Here is a 24,154-nt window from a genome sequence, read left to right as displayed (position 1 = left end):
ACCCCCTTTTAAGTATCAAAACATGTGGTAGTTTTCTGTTTCAGTGTAGCAGAATACCCCCCAAATTTAATGGCTTGAAATAAAAACAAACACTTATTGCCTCACAGTTTCTGTGGGGCAGGAATTCTGGGGTAGTTTGGTTGGGTGGCTGTTGCTTAGGGTCTCCTGGGTTCTGGTGAGGTGGCAGATGGGTGGCCGGCTGGGGCTGCGGTCACCTGAAGGCTGGGCTTCCAACGTGGATCGCTTGTATGGCGGGTGGGTTGGTGCGGTTGTAGGTGGGTAGGCCTTCATTCTCTTCCCGTGGGTCTCTTGAGTGTCCTGTGATGTGTCAGGTGGCTTCTCCCAGAGCAAGTGATACAGAGAAACAAATGGAAGCCACACACTGTCACCTCTGCCGTACCACATGGGCCCCACAAACCACCTCTGATTCATTGTGAGAGGAGAGAACACAAAGGGGTCTGAGTTCCAGGAGGTGAAGATGACTAGAGGCCATCGTGAAGGCTGTCGTGGGCTGAACTGTGTGCCCCTAAAATTCATATGCTGGAGTCCTAACCCTCAGTACCTCAGAATGCAACCAGATTTGAAGAGAGGGTCTTTTTTTTTTTTTTTTTTTTAACTTTATTTATTTTTGAGAGAGAGAGACAGAGGGAGGCAAAGAGAGGGAGAGACACAATCCCCAAACAGGCTCCGCATTGTCGGTGCAGAACCTGACAAGGGGCTCCCAGGAACCATGAGACCATGACCGGATCCAAAATCAAGAATCAGAAGCTTAACCGACCGAGTCACCCCGAAGAGAGGGTTTTTAAAGAAATGTTGAAGTTAAATTAAGGTCATGTGGGTGCTAACCCAATATAACTTGTGTCCTTATAAGATGAGGGAGTTAGGACACAGACACACACCGAGGAAGACCGTGTGTGTGGACAAAAGAAGACGGCCATCTGCAAGCCAACGAGAGAGGCCTTGGAAGGAATCGACTCTCTATCTTGGACTCCCAGCCGCCATCTTGGACTCCCAGCCTCCAGAACTGAGAGGAGATAGATTTCTGTTGTGCAAGCTCCCAGCTGTGGTACTTGTTATAGCAGCCCTAACAAAGTAATACTTTGAAATGAAAGTAAACTGTGAAACAAAAGGGAAGACACAGAAGGCTGGTGACTAAGCCAGCTGTGAGACCGTCTTCCAAAAGTAAGATCCCGCTGCGTACTGGTTCAACCAAAGCTAATCCGGTGTCTTATCTTGAGGGTGTTGACCCTTGGAAGTCACTTCTGAAAGGTCTTCGGGCAAGTCCGATCCATCAGGACCTGTAGGTCTTACTGAGGAGAAGGGAAGGGAAGGTGTGGAAGTGTTTGACCACCGCCGGCCCCAAGTGAACACCAGTGAAACTGCATCTCATCACAGAAGGGAGTGAGCCTTCCCACAGACCTGGGCATGAACTTCAGAAAGTTCCCTTGGCTGGGCGTCCACTGTGACATGTCATTTCCTGCTGCAGTTACATTTTCTGGGTGGGCTCCAGGGATCCTGCTGTTTCCTTAATAAGAGAACGAGAAAAACCACCCAGTGGGCCTCAGAGGCTGGGCTAAGGCCATCCCAAGGCCAAGTGTGGGTGGGCCTCGAACTTTCCAGCCAAAGATGAAGGTGCCAGGGGCCCCCACCGCCAAGACAGAGTCACTTGAGAGCGGCCTAATTATCAAAATAAACACACGTTGTGAGGATTAATTGCCTTCAGTTTCAGAGCTAAACAATCGCGAGAAAAAAATTGAATTAAATGGTTGAACATCGTGTTATCAGATGCATTGGGGGTGGAGGATAGTCTGCCAGGAAGAGAGGGCGCAAACAAAATCAGCCTGAGAGGGAGATAATCCCTGGAAAAAAAAATCCCGCAAACAGTTCAGAGCTCAGTGTCAACAAGGATATGGTGAGACCTGAGTCAGACCTGAATTACCTTGGGCCGCTTCCTGAAAACACACTGTGGGTTTCACTCTGACCAAGATAAATTCTTTTATTCCCAGGGTAACTTAAGGGTGCAGACGCCTGCCTCTGTAAATCACGCTTGTCACAAGTCCTAAGAAAATATAAGGTTTCTAGGGTCCTCGTTCCATTCTGGCGGGAGCACGGATGGGTAGAACTTTTCTGGATGACAGTTCGGCGGTAAATATCAAAAGCCTTAATATTTTGAATAGCCTTTGACAAAACAATCTACTTCCAAGAATTCCCGCGGCAAGCGTCGTGCTCGTGTGCAAATATTTAGTTCAACGGATGTCCCACACAGGACTGCTGCTTTTTTTTTTTTTTTAAGTTTATTTATGTATTTTGAGGGAGGAGGAGGAGGGGCAGAGAGAGGGAGAGAGAGAACCCCAAGCAGGCTCCACGCTGTCAGTGCGGAGCCCAACTCAGAGCTCCGTCCCACACCACGAGGCCACGACCTGAGCAGAAATCAAGAGTCAGACGCTCAGCCGACTGAGCCACCCAGGCGCCCCACACGCAACTGCTTCTAAGGTTCCACGCCAGAAACCATCGGAATGATGATTGTATTGAGTATTGAACATAGAGCCGGCGCGTCCGTAAGATGAAAAACCATGCAATTCTTCGTGGTGATGTTCATGTTAAAATTTTCACAGACACATTAACAAATGAGGAAGAAGGAACATGCAAGAGTAACAGGTATATGCCACCATTGAGGGGGAAGGACAGTCACACATAGAAGAGACCAGAAGGAGGTTCCTTAAAGGTTACTAGTTCTTTTCCTCGATGGTTGGATTCGCTGGGAATTTCTGGTTTCCTAGTTTGGGCTTCTCTGGGCTCTTCTAGTTTTCGACTACAAACAGGCATTTCCTTTGTGACAGAAAAAAACAACAACAGTTACATCAGACTTCTAGGAATTTCGTAATTCAGACAGCTAGCGACTTCTTCCCAAAGCAGAGACCGTACATCCCATTCTCAGACGTCTTGACTGCAAATCCTGCAGGGTTTGGGGACAGCGGATGGGACCTCTTGAGAGTAAATCCATAGAGTCTGAGGATGTGAAATGTGCCAATGTAAAAGATGGCGGTGTATGGTCCAGGAACGGTCTACGCCCCCACGGGCCGTGCTCAGGAGTTTCCACGGATCCGTGTTTTGTTCAACCTTTGGGATTGTCAGTCTTCGCAATTTTTAGAGTTTGTCGTAATGTTAGCTGTTGTTATAAGTGGACCGAACTTTGTAAGGTCTCTAAAATTCTCGCCTCTGTTCTCTCCTCTTCAAGCTCTTAATTCCTCCCAGTGTGTGTTATTAAAATCGCTTCCGAACTGGTCTCCCCGAGCTTGGTTCTCTTTCTCTCCCGGGGGCTCCCGTGCACTGTCGCTAAAGGACAATAGCATCAGGCCGTCCACTTCTTCAGGCTCCATGTTGCTTAGAGAGTAACGTCTGTCTCTGGCCAGGCGTTCGAAGGCAACCTTTGTCCCTCTCCAGTTTCCTTTTCCTGATCATTCTGTATGGCCTCCCTGCCCACGTCCACTGTTCCAGCTCCCAGGGAGCCCCCTAGCCTCCCCGAGTGATGCTAGCCCACTTGCCTGGGCATTTATGCCTTTCTTTCTTACTTGCCTCTGCCTAATTCATGCTCTTTCTCCCGTGACCAAGCCCCTCTACTCCACACAGCCTGTCGTGACCACACTCTGGTTCACACTGATCTCTCCCATCTCTGACCCCAGCACCTCTTGTCCTGGTCACTCACTGCTGACGCTCACTCTCTGTTTTCCATTGTTAAGACATCAGGTCTCATGGGGCGGCGGGTGGGGGGGGGGGGTTGTCTCTCCAGCTGCAGCCCATCCTGTGAGTGAAAAGTAGATGTCTCCCGACTTGTCTTCCTGATGGCACATAGCGTCACTGCACCTCATCCTGTGTGCACGTTAAATTAATATTTACTGATTGCGATGGTGTTGTGCCAGGTGCTGAGAAACATGGCCTCACGTTTATTAGTACGTTTCGTTCATTCATCCGCGTGTTGGAGTTCAAGGACGAGCAAGACAGGAAGAGTCCCTGTCCTCGTGGAGCTTATGTTCACGCAGGGGAGACGGATTCTCAAACTAGACAAATAAAATATATATTTTGGGGTTACACATTTCATTTTTATTTTTTTTAAATATAATTTATCGTCAAGTTGACTAACATGCAACGTATACAGTGTGCTCTTGGTTTCGGGGGTAGATTCCCGTGGTTCGTCGCTTACATACAACACCCGGTGCTCATCCCAACAAGTGCCCTCCTCCGTGCCCATCCCCCATTTTCCCCATCCCCCAACCCCCCCATCAATCCTCGGTTTGGTCTCTGTATTTAAGAGTCTCTCACGGGTTTGCCTCCCTCTCTGGTTGCAACTATTTTTCCCCCTTCCCTTCCCCCGTGGTCTTCTGTTAAGTTTCTCATAGGCAAATAAAATGTTTTAAGGAGTGGCAAAGGGCATAAGAGAAATAAGGACCTTCGTTCAACTTTCTACATATTTTGCCTGTTCTGTATGCAGGGCCCGTTACATAATTTGCGGGGCTTGACGCAAAAAGGAGGATATGTGACCCCTTGTTCAAAAACCACGTAAGAATTTCAAGGTGGTGACTGCAGGGCGTTACAGTAAGCACCGGACCCTTCTAGCACATGTCAGGAGGCCAGCTCTGCCTATAAGGTACTTAGCCCGTACGATTATAGGGTAAAGCACCTTGGGTGCTTTGATGACACGGAAAATAATCAGAGAGACCATCTCCGTGAGATTTGAAAGTCAGCTCCGTGTATTTCCTTACAGAAAATAACAAGAGCCACGTGGTGGCCAGATACGGAATGTACCATAACGTTCCCGTTGTTCCCTGCCTTTCAGACTGTCTGTCTTACTCAGCTTTGCAAGTGTTATCCAGGAGGTGCTACGGGAAGCAGAGATGCAAAATCATCGCCAACAATCACCATTTCGGGAGCCCGTGTCTGCCAGGAGTGCAAAAATACCTCTCCGTCACCTATGCCTGTGGTAAGAACGCACCCTCAACAAACTTCTCCACGGAAGACCCTGCCTCTTTGGGAGGAGGTGATCATGGGAACGAAAGGCATTTTCCAGCAGCACGCCAAACTGAGGCTACGCCTGGAAGTGTGTTATCTTCCCCAATATTCAAGAGTCTCTTTTTCTATCCTTTATTCTTGTATATGCTGTTCATGTTAGAAGAGCCGTCCAAGTTCTTGGGTCAGAATTTGTCTTAAGAGTACTTTCAGGGTGAGCCTGGGTGGTTCAGTTGGTTAAGCGTCGGGCTTTGGCTCAGGTCACGATCTCGCGGTTCATGAGTTCGAGCCCCGCATCGGGCTCTGTGCTGACAGCTCGGAGCCTGGAGCCTGGAGCCTGCTTCGGATCCTGTGTCTCCTTCTCGCTCCCTGCCCCTCCCCCGTTCTCTCTCTCTCTCTCTCTCTCTCTCTCTCTCAAAGAAATAAACATTAAAAAAAACAATTTTAAAAGCCTTTTCAGCAATCAGATTGGCCGCAAACGGGGAGAATAGGAAAAGAACAAATGAATGGGGTAAAACTGATGTCGTTGAGAATAGTGATTTTAATCTGAGTGCTTAGGAGGCTCTAAAATGTATGGATACGTCATGCGGGCTCCCGGAAGTATTGTTTGGGTCCTGGTTAACCTCCCCGTCTCGGTGTTCGGCTCTAACTCTCTCTGCTGCCATTCTATCTGCAAACCCACAGCGGTGAGTCAACAGAGCAAATCCTCACCCTAAAGCCATTAAAAATGTTACAAGGCAGCATGTCTCGGTTTTCCCAGTGTCTTCGAGCAAGAAAATGAAATACTTGGTTCATTAGATTCCAACTTTATAAAGCTACCGGCACTAATTAACTCTCTGCGGGTGCGGCGGGTTTCTGGTTTGTAATCTTGACGTGTGGACTGTTCATCCCGAAATGATTCATAGGAGCAAAGGGAGAGCACAGAGCCCCGCATCTGAGGAGCCCAGTCCCTGGGCTCGTGGCCACCCCTTCTCCTGCTAGCCAGTCCTCCCTTTTTCTCTTTGTAGCATATTCAGGGGTGACTCACAGATCACCCAGGTCACCCGTTAAGGCACACGAAGCAGTTGGTTTTGGTCTAGGCACGGAATTGCGCAACGCTTAGCACAATTAAGAACCTTCTCGTCGTCCCCGAAGGAAACCCTGCACCTTTAGCCGCGACCTCCGATACGCCCCCACCGCCCCGCCCCAGACAACCACCCATCTACTTTCTGTCTTTATGGACTTGCCTCTTCGACGGCCCGTATAAATGGAATCACGCAACGTGCGGTTCTTCCTTTGTGTCGGCTCCTTTGCGTAGCGCGTCGCCAAGGTTCATCCGTGTGGTAGCACGTGAAAGTACACCCTTCCTTTTTGTGGCCTCGTGCTATTCTGATGCATCCCCTGCCTCTTGTATCCTGAGCTCAAAACGTTGGCCTCTGCCGCGCCAAAGCCGTCATGGGTCCAACGAAGTGACTGCATCAGCGCATTCCCGAAATAACAGCACCCACGCTTGCGCTGCAGAAAGCGTGGTTTTACTTCCCCCCTCAAGCTTTACTCCTGCTCCCATGCTGTAGCGTCGAACCGCCTCTGGCTGGGGTTCCCCAAGAAGCCACACAGATCACTCTGAGGTTCTAGCAACGTCGGACCTCTGCAGCTGAGTGTTGCGGGACGTTAGCCTGCGGATGTGGGGGATCTCCCGGTGTGCCTTCGAGAAGGAGGTGAGCGCAGTTCCTCCGGCTGGGGCTCTTAGCTGAGAGAAGGTGGGCTTTCAGGGCCTGGACATCATGCTTCAGCTCGAGCTTCTTGTCCCTCGTTCGTTCATTCAGCGCATCGTGGGCACGTTCCCTGGGTCAAGGTGGTTTTGGTGCCAGGATTCCGTAGTTTAAAAAAAAAAAAAAGGCACGGTCCTTGTGCTGGGGATTATCGGTTGAGGGAGAGAGATGGGCACTTAACTAAGCAAACAAGCAGGTGAATCTGCCAGGCTCATGCGAAGCACCAAGTAGGAGGGAGGCAAGGAGCTACAGAGGTCAAGGTGGCATCAGGCAGCTCCAGGGAACGGGCTGAGGGCGGGCGACCAGCTAGAACAGGAGCCACTCGGGCTGAGCAGGCCTGGTCGCCATGGCAAAAATAAAAAATCAGGTGGATTTGAGAAGGGTTTGGAAAGTGCGAAGGCAAGAGAGACGCTGAGGACGCCTGCCTGGTGGAAGGATTGGCGCCTGGAGAAGGCAGAGGGATGGGGTGTGGCCTTACACGGGCGTCAATGTCACAACGGGACAGGAGGTCTCAGGGAGCAGAGGGGGGGCTTGCTGTTCTGTCGCACGGCCTCCGTCTTCTCTGAGTATGAGATAAGGTCATCGGCTGTGAGGACAGGGGAGGGAAGACGGTTTGAAAAGATGGGGGAAGGTATAAAGTGAGGCTCGTGTCAGACTTCTTGGGGGAGGACACTGGTCTGCCCCGGGGCGTGGTTCCTTCCAGTGGGACCAGTTGCTTGAGACCAGACATGAGACCAGGCTCACTGGTCAAAGACAAAGGAAGGAGAGAGTTGGGGTGATCCCAAGTGAGTGATCACAGCGGTGGGTAGTGGGATCCCAGCTGCAGACAGGAGGGGGCTTCAGGAAGAAGGGAAGGTAGGGTCAGTGGAGGGGTCTGGACGAGGTTGAGAGCTACAGAGGGAGCCACTTGAGGGACGGAGGCTGAAGTCAGAGACGGGGTTTGCAGCTTGGTGTTAGATCTGGGGCAGTGGAGGTAATGGGATGTGGACCGTGTCCTTCCCGTCTCCCTAGGACATGCCCCCTTGTCCGCCAGTGCGGTCCCAGGACGTATTCCAAAGGGAAGGGGTGCCTCGCTGGGAGGCAAGCTAATGCCCATCCCCCACCAAGCAGACCCTTCCTAAGACACCTCCTCATCACCTTCTAAGTGGCTGGCATTTAAAAAATATCCCCCTCTCCACCCTCGGCCAGATGGCTCTTCTCTGTGCAACCAGAATCATTAAAAAATGATTTGCAATGTCTGAATATTTTAGAGGTCACCGAATGGGAATGAAAGGTTTTCCATTTTTAAAAAATTTCTCCCAATTGATGTGGACGTGGATACAAAGACCGAGGATTGTCAATCATTGATTTCTAATTGAATCTGTCTTCGTTAGGACCCTTCGGGTGTGAGTGAAGGAACGAACGTGAGCGGGTTTAAGCCAAGAAGAGGGTTGAGGCAGGTGGGCATCATGTGGCTAGAAGCCCATCTTCAGAAGACAGGGCTGGGAAGCAAGGCCTCAGGAGGGGCTGAAGCTCCAAGGTCATGGCAAACATCTCTGGCATCTCTCTTCTCTGCTTCTCACGGCACTTCTGCTTCCTTGTTCTTTCTCTCTCTCTCTCTCTCTCTTTCGCACACACACAGCCTGCCTGTGAGCTGAGCTGGATCGTATATGGCCACCGCCACCGCCTGAATCGTTTTCATGTCCCATTTCTAGCAATATGGAGTAATTCCAAATTTCTTTTTTTTTTTTAAGTTTATTTATTTATTTTGAGGGAGAGAGAGACACACAGGCGGGGCAGAGAAAGAGGGAGAGATAGAATCTCAAGGAGGCTCCACCCCATCAGCACAGAGCCGGATGCGGGGCTCAGACTCAGGAACCATGAGATCGTGACCTGAGCTGAAACCAAGAGTTGGGCACTTAACCGACTGAGCCACCCAGGTGCCCCCCAAATTTCTAACAGAAAGATATGTAATTGGCTGGGCTGGGGTCAGGTAGCCTCCCTCCTTTGATCAGCCCTGACCAGAGGCCATGTGATGTGATTATAAACATGGCTGCCTGGAGAGAGGGGGCCCAGCCAAACTCTACCCAAGTCAAGATGCTCCTGGGGCGCCTGGGTGGCTCAGTCGGTTGAGCGTCTGACTTCAGCTTGGGTCATGATCTCACAGTTCATGAGTTCGAGCCCTGCATCAGGCTCTGTGCCTGGAGCCTGCTTCGGATTCTGTGTCTCCTTCTCTCTCTGCCCCTCCCCCACTCTTGCTCTCTCAAAAATAAACATTAAAAAAAAAAAAGATGCTCTTACATAAGAGGATCAGAGAAGACCCACCGATACCCTGCTTCTAACTGCAGCGTCTGATCCAGATTTGGGATTCTACCCAGCAGTCTTGCTGTGCCCACACAGGGGACAGGGCACCCCACCCTGTGGGGGGGTGCTTTAGGGACAAGTACTGAATGTCAAGCTGAGGGCCCTCATTTCTATAGAAACACATGCCACTCATCACTGCGGTGACTCAGGCAGGGGACGAGGTGCCTCACCCACAGCGACCACGATTGCACTTCATGGTTGGGGGTTGGGTAGGGAAATTGCGGTGAGCAGGTGTGGGAGCTGAGGGTGCTCGGATTTGGGGACAGGAGGGATGGTGGTACCAGGATTTGGGGGCAAGGGAAACAGGGGCCAGGATTTGGGGACAAGAGGGATACTGGTACCAGAATTTGGGGGCAAGAGGAATGAGTGTTAGGATTTAAGGGCAGCAGGAAGGGGGGTTACCAGGATTGGGGAACAGGAAGGATTCAGTGCGAGGATTTGTAGGTGCTCATGTAGTCTGGGCTCCTACCTAGAAGGAGAAGTTAAGCAGAGATACCATTTTTTTCTCCAACATGAAGAATCCTTTCGCACCCTAAGTTCAACCTGGAGAGACTTCTTTTCTTCTTTTTTTGGGGGGGCGGGGGGGAGAGGCTTCTTTCTTAAGGTCTGCACGGACCGAAGCTTGACACAGAAGATTTATTCAGGGGGAAAAAGAACTCAAGGTGGTTGCCCTGCCCAAATTTAGCGAATCGTCTTCTCTGGTTTCACCTAGACAGACTCACAGGGACTATGGGAATCACCTTGCTGTCTTTATAATCCTTTATCCAGTTGCCAAAGGCTGAGCATGCCACGGACAGCACAGCATCACGGAAGGATCGAGGGCATGTGTGCCCAAGACCAGGAGCAGAGGCCCTACTTCTCCCCAGGCGAACGGTGCATCTCTGAGCCTCAGTTGTCCCATCTGCGGGAAAGGGGATGAGACACGTCTTCACTCCGTGAAGACTGCCCGAGATGCACCTTTGGATCACTGAGCCCGGGGTCCAGCTCCACGAATAATAGTTTGCTCGTGGTTTTACAAATGTATCTAAAATGGAGAGAGTCAGGCTTGCGGGGTGGTAGTAAATCGCATCCCAGCTCCTGTTGTTATTTTCAGGTTCCTAACCCACTCGCGGGGCCATCGTCATGTAGTAAGTGGGCAAGTTTCCTGACATGAGCCTGTATCACGCACAGCAGTTTAATGTCTGGAGGGCCGGGTTATTCTGCAAAGCTCATCTGGACTGTCCTTCCTCCCTGAGCTCTTCATCTGTCTCCAACTGTAAAGCCTCTGGCATTTGCAGTGAGCCCAGCCCTGCTCAGGCCGTATCTTGAGAACAAGGTGAGAGATGTGAAAGAAGTGTCATTCTTGGCAGGGAGGACTTAATCCTGCCAGGGAATCAGGGGCGTCCTTCTCAGGCTGCAGAGGCTATTTTGTCAGAAAGCATTTTGTGGCAACACGGTTCAGTCCTCTGGGGCGCTGCCCTGGTCCCTGGGTCAGCGGTATGGCCGTGGCCAGCCGAAGGGCATTCCTGGGGGGCCCTGGACAGCTTCCGCCGCCTCCTGTCATCGTCACCTAGATGTGACCGTCACTGCCGATGGGCGCGAAGGCGCCAGGGTCTCCTGCGCACGGAAAATCCACAGTTTAGGAATGTTCTCTGGTTGTTGGTCCTGGGACATCCCTAAAAGAATTTAGTTAAGCACTTTGAGAAAGGAAATGAGCTTTTCTTGCTGCTGAAGATGTCTTCCCAGCTCTTTTTTAAAAATCAGTGCAGTTGAACTTGGACGGTTTACGTTGGCTCACTCTTGTTTCCTGTTGCCACTTCTCCCAGATACCAGCTGGGCTAACGAACAAACAAAAATAAGCAATTTTCTGCAGGAAAAATATTTGGTTTCCTCTCCCTTCTCCTAGCTGGCTGTGGTGCACTTCGCCTTCAGAAGTCTTGCTCTGCCCTCTGCTTTCGCTCACGCTACAGTCCTGTCTGCTTTGCCCCAGGGCATCTTGAGATCAGATGGTTTATTCTTTGGGTCAGTTCTGCAGAATCTTTAATCCACTTCCAAAACAGTCTGTTTTGCTGCCCCCTCTCATTTGTCTATTGTCCTTATAGTACTTAGAGGATCATTCTAGCATGCGGTCTTAGAATTCTCTTTCAGGCTTATTAAGGAAGTGAGGACTGAGAGCTGTGGATGAAAAGCAGAGGAGGAGCTGGGAGAGCTCTGTGGTGGATTCCGGGCTGATTACAGTCATCTTGTTTCACTGAATCTCCGAGAAGTTCGCGTTCAGAGTTAACAGCGTTATTGAGGTGTCATTTACATACCTTAAGATTCACCCGTTTTAAGTAAAAACAGTTCAGTGCGTTCTAGGAAATTTACAGAAATGCACAACCGGCACCAAACTGCAGTTTTTTTTAACTTTTTAAAAAAAATGTTTCGTTTATTTTTGAGAGAGAGAGAGAGCACGAGCAGGGGAGAGGCAGAGAGAGAGGGAGACACAGAATCGGAAGCAGGCTCCAGGCTCTGAGCTGTTAGCACAGAGCCCGACGCGGGGCTGGAACTCATAAACTGTGAGATCATGACCCGAGCTGAAGTCGGAACCAACTGACGACCCAAGCATCCCTGAATTAAGATATTTCTTTTTGGTTTTTAGTTCCCAAGAACATACTCACCGCGATCGATCCAGCCATTGCTAATCTGAAACCTTCTTTGAAGCAGAAAGACGGTGAATATGGTAATTTTTCTGGCTTACTACCAGCATTTTTCTTTAAGTGAAGGTAAACAGCCCCATGTGACTGCAGTCGGGTGACATTGGTTGGACAGGGGATGTCAGGAGGTCATTGGAGTTACCAGCTCTGGTGATGGCAGTGCTGTGGCGATCGGTTGCAAACGGTGGCCGGCGTTTTGTTTTGTTTTTCAAATTATAAGGGGGATAAAACCTCTTTCCCTTCCCTGCTTATTTCCCAAACAAAGTACCACCTGGCAAAAGAGATCTGCTCGGAAACAAATTTGGGGTCCCTGGATGATGGGCCTCCTGGAAAGAGGACCCATCGGGAATGCAGGTGGGCCAGACCGAGGCTGGGCCTGAGGACTTCCAGAAGCCCCCCCTCCTCCCTCCGGTTTTCACTGGGCTCTTGTAAATAGGAGGGTGGGGGTGAACATTTTAGTTTTCTTATCCCATCGAGAATGGAATTCAGCCCTTTGGGACTCCTGATAGGAACCACAAAGTTTCTGTAGAGCATCGAAGATGTTGCACGTTGTGTGTTGAAAGTTTTATATTACTCTTATTACATTTATGAGGTCTTCTGTCCCTAAATCAAAAAGTGAAGTATGCTTGACGCGGAAAACGGGAAAGCACCAAGGACTAGAACTCACCCCTACTCTCAGAGCTTAGAGAGAACTAATGTTAACGTTCCGTGTTCGAGTTCCACCCCCGCGCCAGCTCTCCGCCGGGCTTTGCATCTCCCAGCCCCACTGCTGCTTCTGACACGGTTCCTACCCTGAGCCCATGAATATCCCGATCCCCCCCCCCCTCCCCCGGAGGCTTCTGCCCTGTCTGTCATCCCCAGGGGCCCCAGATCTCTCAGGCTGCCCATCGCGAGCTCACTGAGCTCTATCACAGAAGTGTAACCAGGCGTTTGCAATCAGACCTGCCCTGCATTTTGCTATCATTTCCAAAAAAGTGGCCCCGCACAATCTCCCTCCATAATCTCCCTCCCTTCTTCTCTGTGCAGACAGCAGCTCTGTGGTTAGGTACGTATGCCGTGACTAAGCCTCCCAGAGGCATGATGAATGCCATTGCCTGTAGGACGGGAAAATCCCTCGTTCCCTGCCGCAGTGGGGTGGGTGAGTGGCATCTAAAGTTGGAACCCACCCATTTTAGGGTTTCTAAATCCCTCTTGTGGCTTAATATTTTCAGAGACTATTTACTCAGTGCTCTTGCTGGCTTGTGGTCTTCTGTAATTCAGTCAGAGGCCCATTTATTGGATTTCTGTGACTTTTTATTTATTATGGCAGTCCTGGGTTGGGAACAGAAGGCATCCCGTGAACGGCCGTGATTAATCGCCCTTGCATTTCTTTTTTATGAAACAGGTATAAACTTTGACCCAAGCGAAACCAGGGTTCCGAGAAAAAAAGACGGAGTTATTGTTAGCAACTCTCTGGCTGCCTTTGCCTACATCAGAGGTAGGTCACTGAATCGAAGCTTCCCAGAATGCTTTACCGAACCCTTACTGCCAGCTGCGATGTTTAATTACAACACTCGGCTAACGAAAAACGACTGGAAGTATGACTCAGCACGTGCTGTCTCCTAAGATCTGGAAACACAGGGGCCTAAATTCAGGGGCCACTCCAGCTGGGTTAACACCCACCAGAGAGCCACATGGGGAGGAGGAAAACAGATCAAGTCACACTGCTTAGGAGTTGGGTTCCATGAGTAGTTTCCTCTCAGAGAAGTAGGAACCCGAGCAGTACATTTCCCAGGTCTCAAATTTGGGAAGGGCACGGGGTTCTTAAATCCCACCCTTGGCTGGGAGGCAATGGGGCTAAAAGGTCCCCTTAGTGAACAGAACAGGCCACGCCCTGGGAAGGCTGAGTCTCTTCCTGACTCACCAGTGTTACCTGTCACGGTTGCCAAGGGTCCCCTTGATGATCTTCCCCTCAAGGATCCATCAGACTCAGCCCTCCCTACCCGGCGGAGCCAAAGCCGCTCGTCGGCATCAGTGAGGGGACGGTGCGTGCCTTGCCTTCGTTCGTCACCACCCTGTCCGCTCACCTTAGGGTAGACCGTATTTTGTCATGTGAGCTCGGCAGGTTTCGGCGATGTCTGCCTGACTCTGTTCAGGGAGGCCAAAGCCTCTGAGGCCTTCTGTACAATTCGTGTGACCGCAGAGCGTTGTGGCACTGCCGCTCAAGGCCGGCCGGGGCTGAGGCTCTTTGAGGGGAAGCCTTCCTCAGAGGAAAAGAAAAGTGTTAAGGAAACAGCTCCACACGGGAGGTGGAAAGGATGGTCTTGGGATCTTCTACTGTTCCATCGTCTTCCGGCGTCCGTATTCCTCCTGAGTGTGTGCTGTGCGGTTGTTGGTTTCTTCTGAGAATCTTCTCTTTTCAGACGACCCTCCGACTTCCATTTCTTGCTGTTTCTGATAACATTTATGAGGCCTTTGCTCCCCTTCTGCATAAAAGTAGAGGATGTTTGATGTGGCAAACACGGGAGCCCACCAAGAACTAGAACTCGCCCCTACTCTCAAAGCTTGGAGAGAACTAGTGTTAACGTTCTGTGTTCTTCTGGTTCCCACCCCCCTCATCCCCCACGGCCAGCTCTCCGCCAGGCTTTGCATCTCCCAGCCCTGCTGTTCTTTCTAACAGGGCTCCCATGAATATCCCGATCCCCCAGCAGGGGAGGCCCCAGAGCCCTGTGTCACCCTTGTCAAAGTTAAGCGCCACAAGGATTTTTGTCAGAAATATCCCCACGTTTTCAGAGTCCGTGGAGAGCCCCCTGGAGGAAAGGCGTCATGAAAAATCTCTCAGGGAATAACGAGTAACCAGGAGCAGCGATGACTCTGCTCACGGAGCTGTGGCCGTGCTGAGCCTTGTCAGTGCCTCTCGACAACTGTGTTGGTCGGCTTGGGCCACCGTGACAAGACACTGTAGGCTGGCGGTTTCCACGGCAGAAATTCACGTTCTGGAGGCTGGAAGTCCAAGATCAAGGCGCCCACAGGGTCCGTTTTGAGTGAGAGTTCCCTTCCTGGCTTGTAGATGGATGCCTTCTCACTGTGCTCTCACAGGAGATGGGGAGAGAGAAAGAGAGAGAGGAGGAGGAGGAAGGAAGAGAGAGAGAAGGAGGAAGGCAGAGAGAGAGAGAAAGAGAGAGAGAGAATGCTCTCTGGCATCTCTTCTTATAAGGACCCTGATCCTCTTGGATTTGGGGCCCACCCTTAATGACTTCATTTAACCTTAATTACCTCCTTATAGGTCCTGTCTCCAAATACAGCCGCATTGGGGATTGACCCTTCAACACACGAATTGGGGGGGGGGGGCACAATTTAGTCCATAGCAAAGACCCCGAGAGAGAGGATTCTGATCCCCCATTCTGCACATAGGGAAGCTCAGGGTCGGAGGAGTTGAGCCATTTGCCTGAGGCCACAGCAGGGACATCACCAGGGCCACGATTCAGACTCAGCAGGTAGAAAACTTGTGCTCTGGTTTCCTCTGAGCAACAAGGGTGCCCTTCAGAAGTTTGAGGGGTGGATGTACCCGAATTACTCCCTCCCTCCGTGTCTGTCCTTTTACACACACGTGCCTCCCAGAAATCAAATGAGAGATTTTCTCATTAACACCCATTTCACTGCTACACATTGCCTGACTTGAGGACCAGTGTTTGCTGTCTTAGTTGTTGTCACGGCCCAGGGACCAGGACAGGCTGGCATGGGACAGATGCTCGGTAAGTGGTTAACCAATGAGCAGATGATGAATCTTCATCTGGCGTCATGAGCTGTCCTGCACCTTCTTGTCACCATGTACTTGCTATTTATAGGTAGTCCGTTTTGAAGAAATGTAAGGACTTCATGCCCGGTGACTTGGTTTTATTGAGGGTTGCTTGGGCGCCTCCGTCCCCGAAAGCCGTGGGGAGGAGGCCTGTCTGAGAGGGTGGGGGAAGCACCAGCCGGAGCTGAGAGTGAGCCGGGTCAGCTTCTGGAAAAATCAGCTTCGCATGCTCCGGAGATTGGGTGGATCCCAAAGGACGTTTCCCCAGGTCAGGCTGCACGTGGTTTTGACCACATGGGTGCAGTCACATACACACAGGGGACAAGTCGACTGGAAGCCAAAACTGAGGGGCATGTCCTGGGATACTGGGACACAGGGGTCGGCAGAACGGACGTGAGAATGTCCAGGGGTCCCCGATGAACAGTTTCTCTTTGGGCCATTTAAGTGACCTGTGAAGCTTTCCCCAACAGTGAGGCATCATTTTAGTACGTTTAGTACATTTAGTACATTCGAACGTACCCTTAACTGTGCACACCTAATTCATTCTAGAACCAGATCATCAGTTTGAAGAAGCCTGTGGAAAAATTCTGAAATCAGAGGAATGGAGAGGTGTGTGTGTGTGTGTGGTTTTTGGAAAGCGGTTTATTTGCTGGCTCAGCCATCAGACCCCAGCAGATTGTACCCAAGGAGCCTTATTTGGACAGTCTTGCTCAGAACCTGACTCTCCCCCTCCACTTATTTTTTGTTAATGTTTATTTTAATTTTGAGAGAGAGAAAGAGAGAGAGGGTGCGTGCGCGTGCATGTACGTCAGTGGGGGAGGGGCAGAGAGAGAGGGAGACAGAGGATCTGCATGACAGCAGAGAGCCTGATGTGGGGCTTGAACTCGTGACCTGTGAGATCGTGACCTGAGTCAAAGCCGGACGTTTAACCAACTGAGCCACCCAGACGCACCACCCGCTCCACCTATGTAAGTTTCGTGACAGCAGCTTGGTGTGTTTCCCCCACATATACCCGCAGGCATGCCTCTCATGTCCTAATATTTCTGTCACTTGCCTCTGCTTGGGCCTCCAGCCCTCTGGCAGAGCATGCTGTGGACGGTCCGGCCTCCCGGGGTCCCTGGGGTAACTAGGGTAGCTGGGGGTCACGGTCAGAAAGCAGAGCTTGTCCTGAGATGCGGAGGCATCGTGTTTTATATGAAAGGAATTCTAGGCTACCAGACGGCCCCGCATTGAAATAGAAGTATGATAACACATTCCAAAGTCAGAGTTACATGAGAGGGAGGACGATTGGGGATCAGCGCCACCTTGCCACTGAGGTGTGGCTTCCGATGTGTTCCCACGGTCTCTAATCTTCGGTTCTGTGACAAGGTTATTATCGCGTCTGTAAGTGCTGTCAGACCAAGAGCTCAGGAAGCTCTGTGCTTTCACCCATCAGTAGCAGGGCCCAGGAGGCGGGACCCTGGCCCCGGCTTCTCGGCGTCTTACTGGGACACAATAGGTTGGAACTGGAGCTCGTGTTGGCTCCAGACCAGAGATCTAAGGGTCAGGGGGCCTTAAAGGCCACAGGCCACCCTTGTGAGATTCCTGCAGGCTTACCACAGCCGATGACATTAAAAGTCCTTAAGCCTGTGACGAACTGAGGCTGAACTGAGAACAATAACACGATGTGAAGATTCTCTTTAACTGCAGGGAGACTAATGCCTTTATCTTTCTGGAACACATAATAGGAAAGGGGTCGTAAAAGCTGCGAGTGGTCCAGTTGAAAACTGATGATGTGCCCTCAGTGTAAAGCCCAGGGGGCAGTGGCTGTGGAGAGAGAGCCCCCCCGGAGCTCGGGGTCCCAGCCACGCAGTGGCCTCAGGAGGACTTGGGCTGGCCCACCTCCAGGTACCCTCTAACACCTGGTGATTCTGTGACCTCAAACCAGTCAGCGTAGATGAGGAAGCCTGGCTCCCATGAGGCTTTGCCGTGTTCACCAACTTCGATCACGGGATCTCAGCAGACTTGGTGTAGACACGGCCTAAAGAGCGACCACTGGGCAGGAGGCACGTAGGGCCTGATAAGTGAGAAGCTCTCCTTGCAGTTGACCATCACCTCCCAGAAGCAGAGGGAGAGAGGAAGAGAGGCAGCTACGTAATGGAGCCCCACCCACAGGACACCCCTCTTCTCACAGACTCAGCAGGTGTTTGCATAATCCCTGCTCTGCCCTGGGCACTGGGGACTCGTGAAGAACAAGAGAGTTCGGCCCCTGCCTTCATGGAGCTTGCGTTCTCTGGGGTGAGACAGGATAAAACACCTTCAGTGATTTAGTGACATTCAAGATGCTATGGAACCTAATGACGGGGGGGGGGGGGGGGGGGGGCAGAAAGGTCTAGATGAAGGAGGAAGAAAGAACATTCCGTGCAAAAGCACCAAGGTATGAAGCCATCTGCCCCTCGCCCCAGCCCCGTGGGGAATGGAAGGAGGCCAATGCGGCAGGAAAACAGAAACTGAGGCATGAATGAGTCCTTGGAGCTGAACTTGGGCGGGGGTCGCTGGGGCCAAGGCCTAGCAAGGCCAAGGCTTCGCAGGCTACAGTCAGGATTTGATTTCCAACTTAGTGAGAAGAGGGAAACTGTTTACCGGTGCTAAGTAGGGCAGTGATGTGATCCCGTGTGCAATTTTAAAAAGCTTGCAGTGGCCACAGTGGGAAGGTGGGTGACAGGGCGAGAGAGGAGAGAGGAAGACGGAGAAGGGCGGTGGTGTTCCTGGTTTTCAGATAAATTCACTAGATCAAAAGACGCCTTAATGAAAGTGGAAGTCCCAGCCACTCACCAAGAGATAGTCACAACATACACTGTCAAATGGTTATTACCAAGAATATATGGAAACTGCATACATGTATCAGCTCCTTCGTAGGTCCGTCCCCAAGAGGAACACTTGCACGTGGACATCAGGGACATTTACAGGACTGTTTGAGGCTACGGCGCCCACGTGGCAAGAGCCTGACAGAGACAGTGACCAGCAGGAGAGAGCGTGAATAAGCCACCGTGTAGTCAAGATAACGGAGTAGTAGGAGGCAGCGAAATATTCAGTTAAAAACTCCCAGGGTGGCTCAGTCGGTTATAAGCGTTTGACTCTTGATTTCTGCTCAGGTCATGATCTCGCGGTTCGTGAGTTTGAGCCCCACATGGGTATCTGTGCTGACAGTGTGGAGCCTGCCTGGGATTCTCCCTCTCTCTCTCTCTCTCTCTCTCTCTGCTCCTCCCTTGCTCATGCTCTCTCTTTCTGTCTCTCTCAAATAAATAAACTTAAAAAAATAAAAGTAATGAAATGAATAAACATCAAGGAGGGCCGTGCCCTGACCAGCAAAGAGGATGTGTCCTAGCCTAATTTAATTCCTAATTTAATTCTGTCCACCTGGGCTCCTTAAAAAGGAAGGAAGGGAAGAAGGGAGGGAGGGGGGAGAAGAAGGTATGGTAACTAGCCCAGAGTTAACCTGCCTGCCTGGGGCAGAGCCAGATCTCAAACTCTGTCCAGGGAGGGTGAGGCCCAGGTTCGCCCACCACACCACTGCTGGGAATGACTGACCTCTCAGAGGAGAGGAGAGAAACCGGTGATCGTGGTTTCCTGGAAGCTCGACCATCACGGGACTCTTTCTCCCTGGAAGTGGCCCTGTCCTGACCTGTGGGTGGCTGGAAAAGGAACAGGCGGGACTCCGTTGCCCCACCCACAGTCCTTACAGGTGCCACAGAGGTGATGGCGGCAGGCGTGGCCGCCAGCGGGACTCACGGTTTATGCTGAGGGAAGGAGGAGATGGGTAGTGGCTGCATCCAAAGCCCACATCGGGGTGCCCCGAGAATGGGGGGGGGGGTTGGAGGGGACATTGGCTGGGAGGTTTGGGGCGGGTGGGGTGGGGTGGGGGCAGCAGGGAGAGGAAAGGGACATTCAAAGGGACAGGAGGGGAGAGGAGTCAGGGGTGAGGAGTCGGCTCCCAGCAGAGGCTGCGATGTGCGGGAGGGAGAAAGAAACATCCACCCTGTTGCCTTAGAGTCTCTGGTCTTTCCGTCATTCTGTGTGTTGTTGTTTAATGACTTTGTCCCAAATGGCAGCCCAATCCCCATTCTACCTCCGCTCCCAGAAATGAAAATAGCCTTTTCTTTTCTCTCAAAGGATGCATGGCTGTGTTTGACCAAATCTTCACAATGCCTTGACCCTCAGGAAAAATATATTACTATTACTAGCACTTAAGAACACACCCAGCTGTCCTTCCCTGAGCTGGATCGATTGGCGTTGACTTCCGTGTCATAAAGAGAGTGATCAGATTTTACTAGTAGGGGTGATGGCAACAAAGAACAACATATCTGGGTCCAGGAGCTGCATCCACAACTTGAGCTGCAAGTGAAGGAAGCCGAACGGAGAGGTTTCGAGTTTCCAGGGGATGCGTCCTACTTAGTTAGATCTCTTCCCATCAGACCACAGTGGGCTAGATCCCTTGATGATATAGGAAACTTAACAACCCTGGAGTTTTGACACCAGCCTGGACCTCTGGGGAGGGACAGAGGCAGCAAAGACAATAGTCATTATTCATACTTCCGCGTGGTAAATGGGGGGCGGCGGCGGGGGGGCGGGTGCTGTGCCTAGAGAAGGATCACTGAGATGCACTGAGCAAATGCCAGGAGTTCCAAGTGCCCACCCCACAAGGAGCTCACAGCCCGAGATCCCGAATCCAGGTCTGGCTAAGCCTACAGAGGCCAGTCGTCCACAGGCGGTGGCTTCCCTTTGCTGGCTCAGCTTGGGCCTTTGTTTCAGGGGTCAGCAAACTGTGGCCCTCGGGCCGGTTTTGTAAATCCAGTTTTAGTAGCCACCCCTGTAGGTCTGGGGCTGCCTTTGTGCACAAAGGCAGCACAGACTCACGGCCCACAAGGGCTGAGATCCTCACTATCTGCCCTTGAAGGAGAAAGTCTGCCAGCGCCTGATTTCTGTTTTGAGGGAGTTTGCTGCATCGTTATTTCCCAAAGCGGGAGTGCTAGCACCTCAAGGGATACATAACTACAAAATGGGGACAATAATGGCCCTTTCCGCGCAGGGGTAAGGTAAGGATTCACCTTATGTCGGGACTTAGGCCAGAATACGTGGTGCAAATTAGCATTGTTTCTGTTATTCTTACACAATCATTTGGATGTGGGAAGAACTACTAGAAACTTCTGCGTACATTTATTTTTTAATCTAAAAGACATCAAGCTTTGCTAGCATCTGCTGTATTCGTAGTACATTCATGTACGTACAAATATGTATGTACTAGTGAACAGTTTATCGAGCGCTTACTACGTGTCAGTGAATGTTCCGAGAGTGTTGCCCGAATGAACTCTTTGGCAGGAAGGTGCTATTAGCCCCATTTTACATATGAGGAAACTGAGGCACAGAGGGGTTATGTAACCAGCCAACAGTCACGCAGCTAATAAGTGGCAGATCGTAGTTTGCACTCGGGGGGGCTGGGGTCCAGCTTCTGAGTCGCTCTGCTATGTGTCCTCTCGTGTACCTATATGGATTGACCACGCAGGCTCAAAACCTTTTCTTGTTTTAAACCAACGGGAGTGTACGACCAGTTAGGTGAGGCTGGTTTCAAAGATGCCGTTCAAGGGGCACCTGGGTGGCTCAGTCGCTTAAGCCTCTAACTTCGGCTCAGGTCGTGACCTCGTGGTTCGGGAGTTCGAGCCCCGCGTCGGACTCTTTGATGACAGCTCAGAGCCTGGAGCCTGCTTCGGATTCTGTGCCTGCCTCTCTCTCTCTGCCCTTACCCCACTCGTGCTCTGTTTCTCCCCCTCTCCAACATAAATAAACATTAAAAAAAATATTTAAAGAAAAAGATGCTGTTCAGCATTGGCGTCCTGCATGAGCTGTCGGTTTGGGCAGACGTCTGTTTCTGTGGATTGGTGAAGGCTGACAGTCCCGGCCAGCTCCTGACTTGTCCTTTCCCCCCCACCCCACAGCCCACCCAGAGAGAGCAGCCCTGCTGTTCGTGTCCAGTGTCTGCATCGGTCTTGCACTCACATTGTGCGCCCTGGTCATCAGGGTGTCCTGCACCAAGGACTTCAGGGAGCTGCAGCTGGTGAAGGAGCACCTCGTGCCAGGAAGTGACAAGGCTGAGGAAGACAGTGAGGATGAAGCGGGGGAGGAGGACTCTTCAGACTCTGATTTCCCAGGGGAACCGTCTGGGTTTTGTAGGACTGCGTATCCTGTCTACAGTTCCATAGAAGCTGCAGAGCTGGCCGAAAGGATTGAGCGCAGGGAGCAAATCATCCAGGAAATATGGATGAACAGTGGTTTGGACACCTCACTCCCGAGAAATATGAGCCAGTTCTACTGAAAAAGAGACACATCTTATGCGATCACACTTTCTGAAGAGGGAAGGATCCCAAATGCCCCTCTGGTTCTATTTCACTCGTACCTTCCATGAAGGAGTATTTGTTATGTCATCCAATACCGGTGAAGCGAGAAGCTGTTAAAGGGACCTTTCAAACTGTTTACAGCACATTCAAAATAAATTAGGAGGGAAGTCTTTGTTTTCTTTATTTATTTAAATTCTTTAAAAAAAAATTTTTTTTTAATGTTTATTTATTTTTGAGACACAGAGAGAGAGCATGAGCAGGGGAGGGGCAGAGAGGGCGGGAGACACAGGATCCAAAGGAGGCTCCAGGCTCTGAGCTGTCAGCACAGAGCCCGAGGCGGGGCTCGAACTCACGAACCGTGAGATCATGACCTGAGCTGAAGTGGGACGCTCACCGACTGAGCCACCCAAGTGCCCCTTAAATTCATTTTTATACATTAACATAGAATGCACATTTATTGCGTGCTTATAATTCCAGGCTCTGTTGTAGCTGCTTTTCATATGTTAAGTCATTAATTCCCCACAACAACCTCACGAGGTAGTGCTATCATCCCTTTTACAAATGAGTAAACAGGAGATTCCTTGTATCAAAAAAAAAAAAAATTGTACTGATATACAGGACAGCAAGCTTGAATCCATCCACTATGTGGTGGATTTTAATCACTAAAATTATTTGTTTAGAACAGAGATCAGCAACATTTTTTTTCTTTTCTTTTCTTTAAATTTTAAATGTTTACTTATTTCTGAGAGTGCAAGCAGGGGAGGGGCAGAGAGAGAGGGAGACACAGAATCCGAAGCAGGTTCCAGGCTCCGAGCTGTCAGCACAGAACCCGGCATGGAGCTCGAACCCATGGACCGCGAGATCGTGACCTGAGCGGAAGTCAGACACTCAACCGACTGAGCCACCCAGGTGCCCCTCAGCAAAATTTTTCTTAAAGGGCAAGATAACATTTTAGGCATGTGGGTCATGCCCTGACTGCTCAACTCTGCCATTGTAGCTCACAGGTAGCTATACGTAGCTAGTACATAATGAGTGAATGTAGCTGTGTCCCAATAAAACTTTATTTACAGATGCTGAAACTTTGAATTTGATTTCATTTTCACATGTCACATATTATTCTTTTTTTTTTTTTATCACTTTAAAATGTAAAAACCTTTCTTAGCTCACAGGAGTACAAAAACAGATAGCATTTACCTGATTTTGTAAATAATGTGTGGGCCACAAGACCTAAAATATTTACTCTCTTGCCCTTTATTTTGTTTTGATGTTTATTTATTTTTGAGAGACGCGGGGAGAAAGAGAGAGAGAGAGAGAGAATGAACGGTGGAGGGACACAGAGAGAGAGGAAAACAACAGAATCCCAGGCAGGCTCCAGGCTCTGAGCTGTCAGCACAGAGTCCCCACGCGGGGTTCAGAACCCATGGACCGCCAGATCATGACCTGAGCCAAAGTCTGACGCTTAACCGACGGAGACACCCAGGCGCCCCTGCTCTCTTGCCCTTTAGAGAAAAAGTTTGCCCACTCCTGATTCAGAATGTAAGACTGCACAGCTTCTAGTGGTCAAAGGGATCATCCAGATTACCCAACAGTCCTTTGGGCAAGGATCAAGGCGGGGAGTTACCTTTCAAATCATTGCAGGGGAGCAGAAGAAAAAAAAAAAAAAAGGTAAGGAAACTGATTCCTAATGGGAGAACTGGTGAGAGGTTCCTTTAGACAGCTCCCCCTGCTGGACAGGAGGCTTATAGCTATGGAGTAGAATAAGATTTTATTATTTATTTATTTATTTATTTATTTATTACTTATTTGAGAGAGAGAGTGTGTGTGTGTGTGTGTGTGAACGGGGGAGAGGAGCAGAAGGAGAGAGAGCAAGGATCCCAAGCAGGCTCCACACCCAGCATGGAGCCCGAGGCAGGGTTCGATCCCACCTCCCCTAGGGTCATGACCCGAGCCAAAATCAAGAAGAGGATGCTCCACTGACTGAACCACCCGGGCGCCCCCCATTTTTTTTTTCTTTTTTGTTCCAGTGGTACTTAGAGTACAAAAATGATGGTGTTATATCCATCTCGTATGTCTGCTGTGGATGGACAAGCTTTCTGCCACCAACCCGACAAGCAGGCATATGTAGCTGAGGAAGCGGAAGGCTGACAGGTTAAGTATGGGGGCCCAATTCACATGGCAGAACGGGATGGAGGGGACTTAGTTGTGAGGTGATCGGGAATAACTAGCTGTTCC

The 24,154-nt window shown here is 50.6% G+C and overlaps 1 protein-coding gene across 4 annotated transcripts in view; it reads left to right on the top strand.

The window, feature by feature from the left end:
* Positions 1-22,089, top strand: part of EVA1C (eva-1 homolog C) — a 76,182-nt gene extending 54,093 nt beyond the window's left edge. For 3 of the 4 annotated variants that reach the window (XM_042955034.1, XM_042955033.1, XM_042955036.1), the window contains exons 5-8: positions 4,835-4,978; positions 11,719-11,799; positions 13,158-13,250; positions 21,524-22,089. In XM_042955034.1, the coding sequence (XP_042810968.1) occupies positions 4,835-4,978; positions 11,719-11,799; positions 13,158-13,250; positions 21,524-21,900 (695 nt within the window). In that variant the 3' untranslated portion in view covers positions 21,901-22,089. The remainder of the gene's footprint in view (positions 1-4,834; positions 4,979-11,718; positions 11,800-13,157; positions 13,251-21,523) is intronic. The other variant, XM_042955035.1, reaches the window with a different exon arrangement.
* Positions 22,090-24,154: the final 2,065 nt, after the last annotated feature.

The sequence above is a fragment of the Panthera leo genome, chromosome C2, assembly GCF_018350215.1.
Source record: "Panthera leo isolate Ple1 chromosome C2, P.leo_Ple1_pat1.1, whole genome shotgun sequence".
Lineage (NCBI taxonomy): Eukaryota > Metazoa > Chordata > Mammalia > Carnivora > Felidae > Panthera > Panthera leo.
This window is presented reverse-complemented; position numbering and strand designations above follow the sequence as displayed.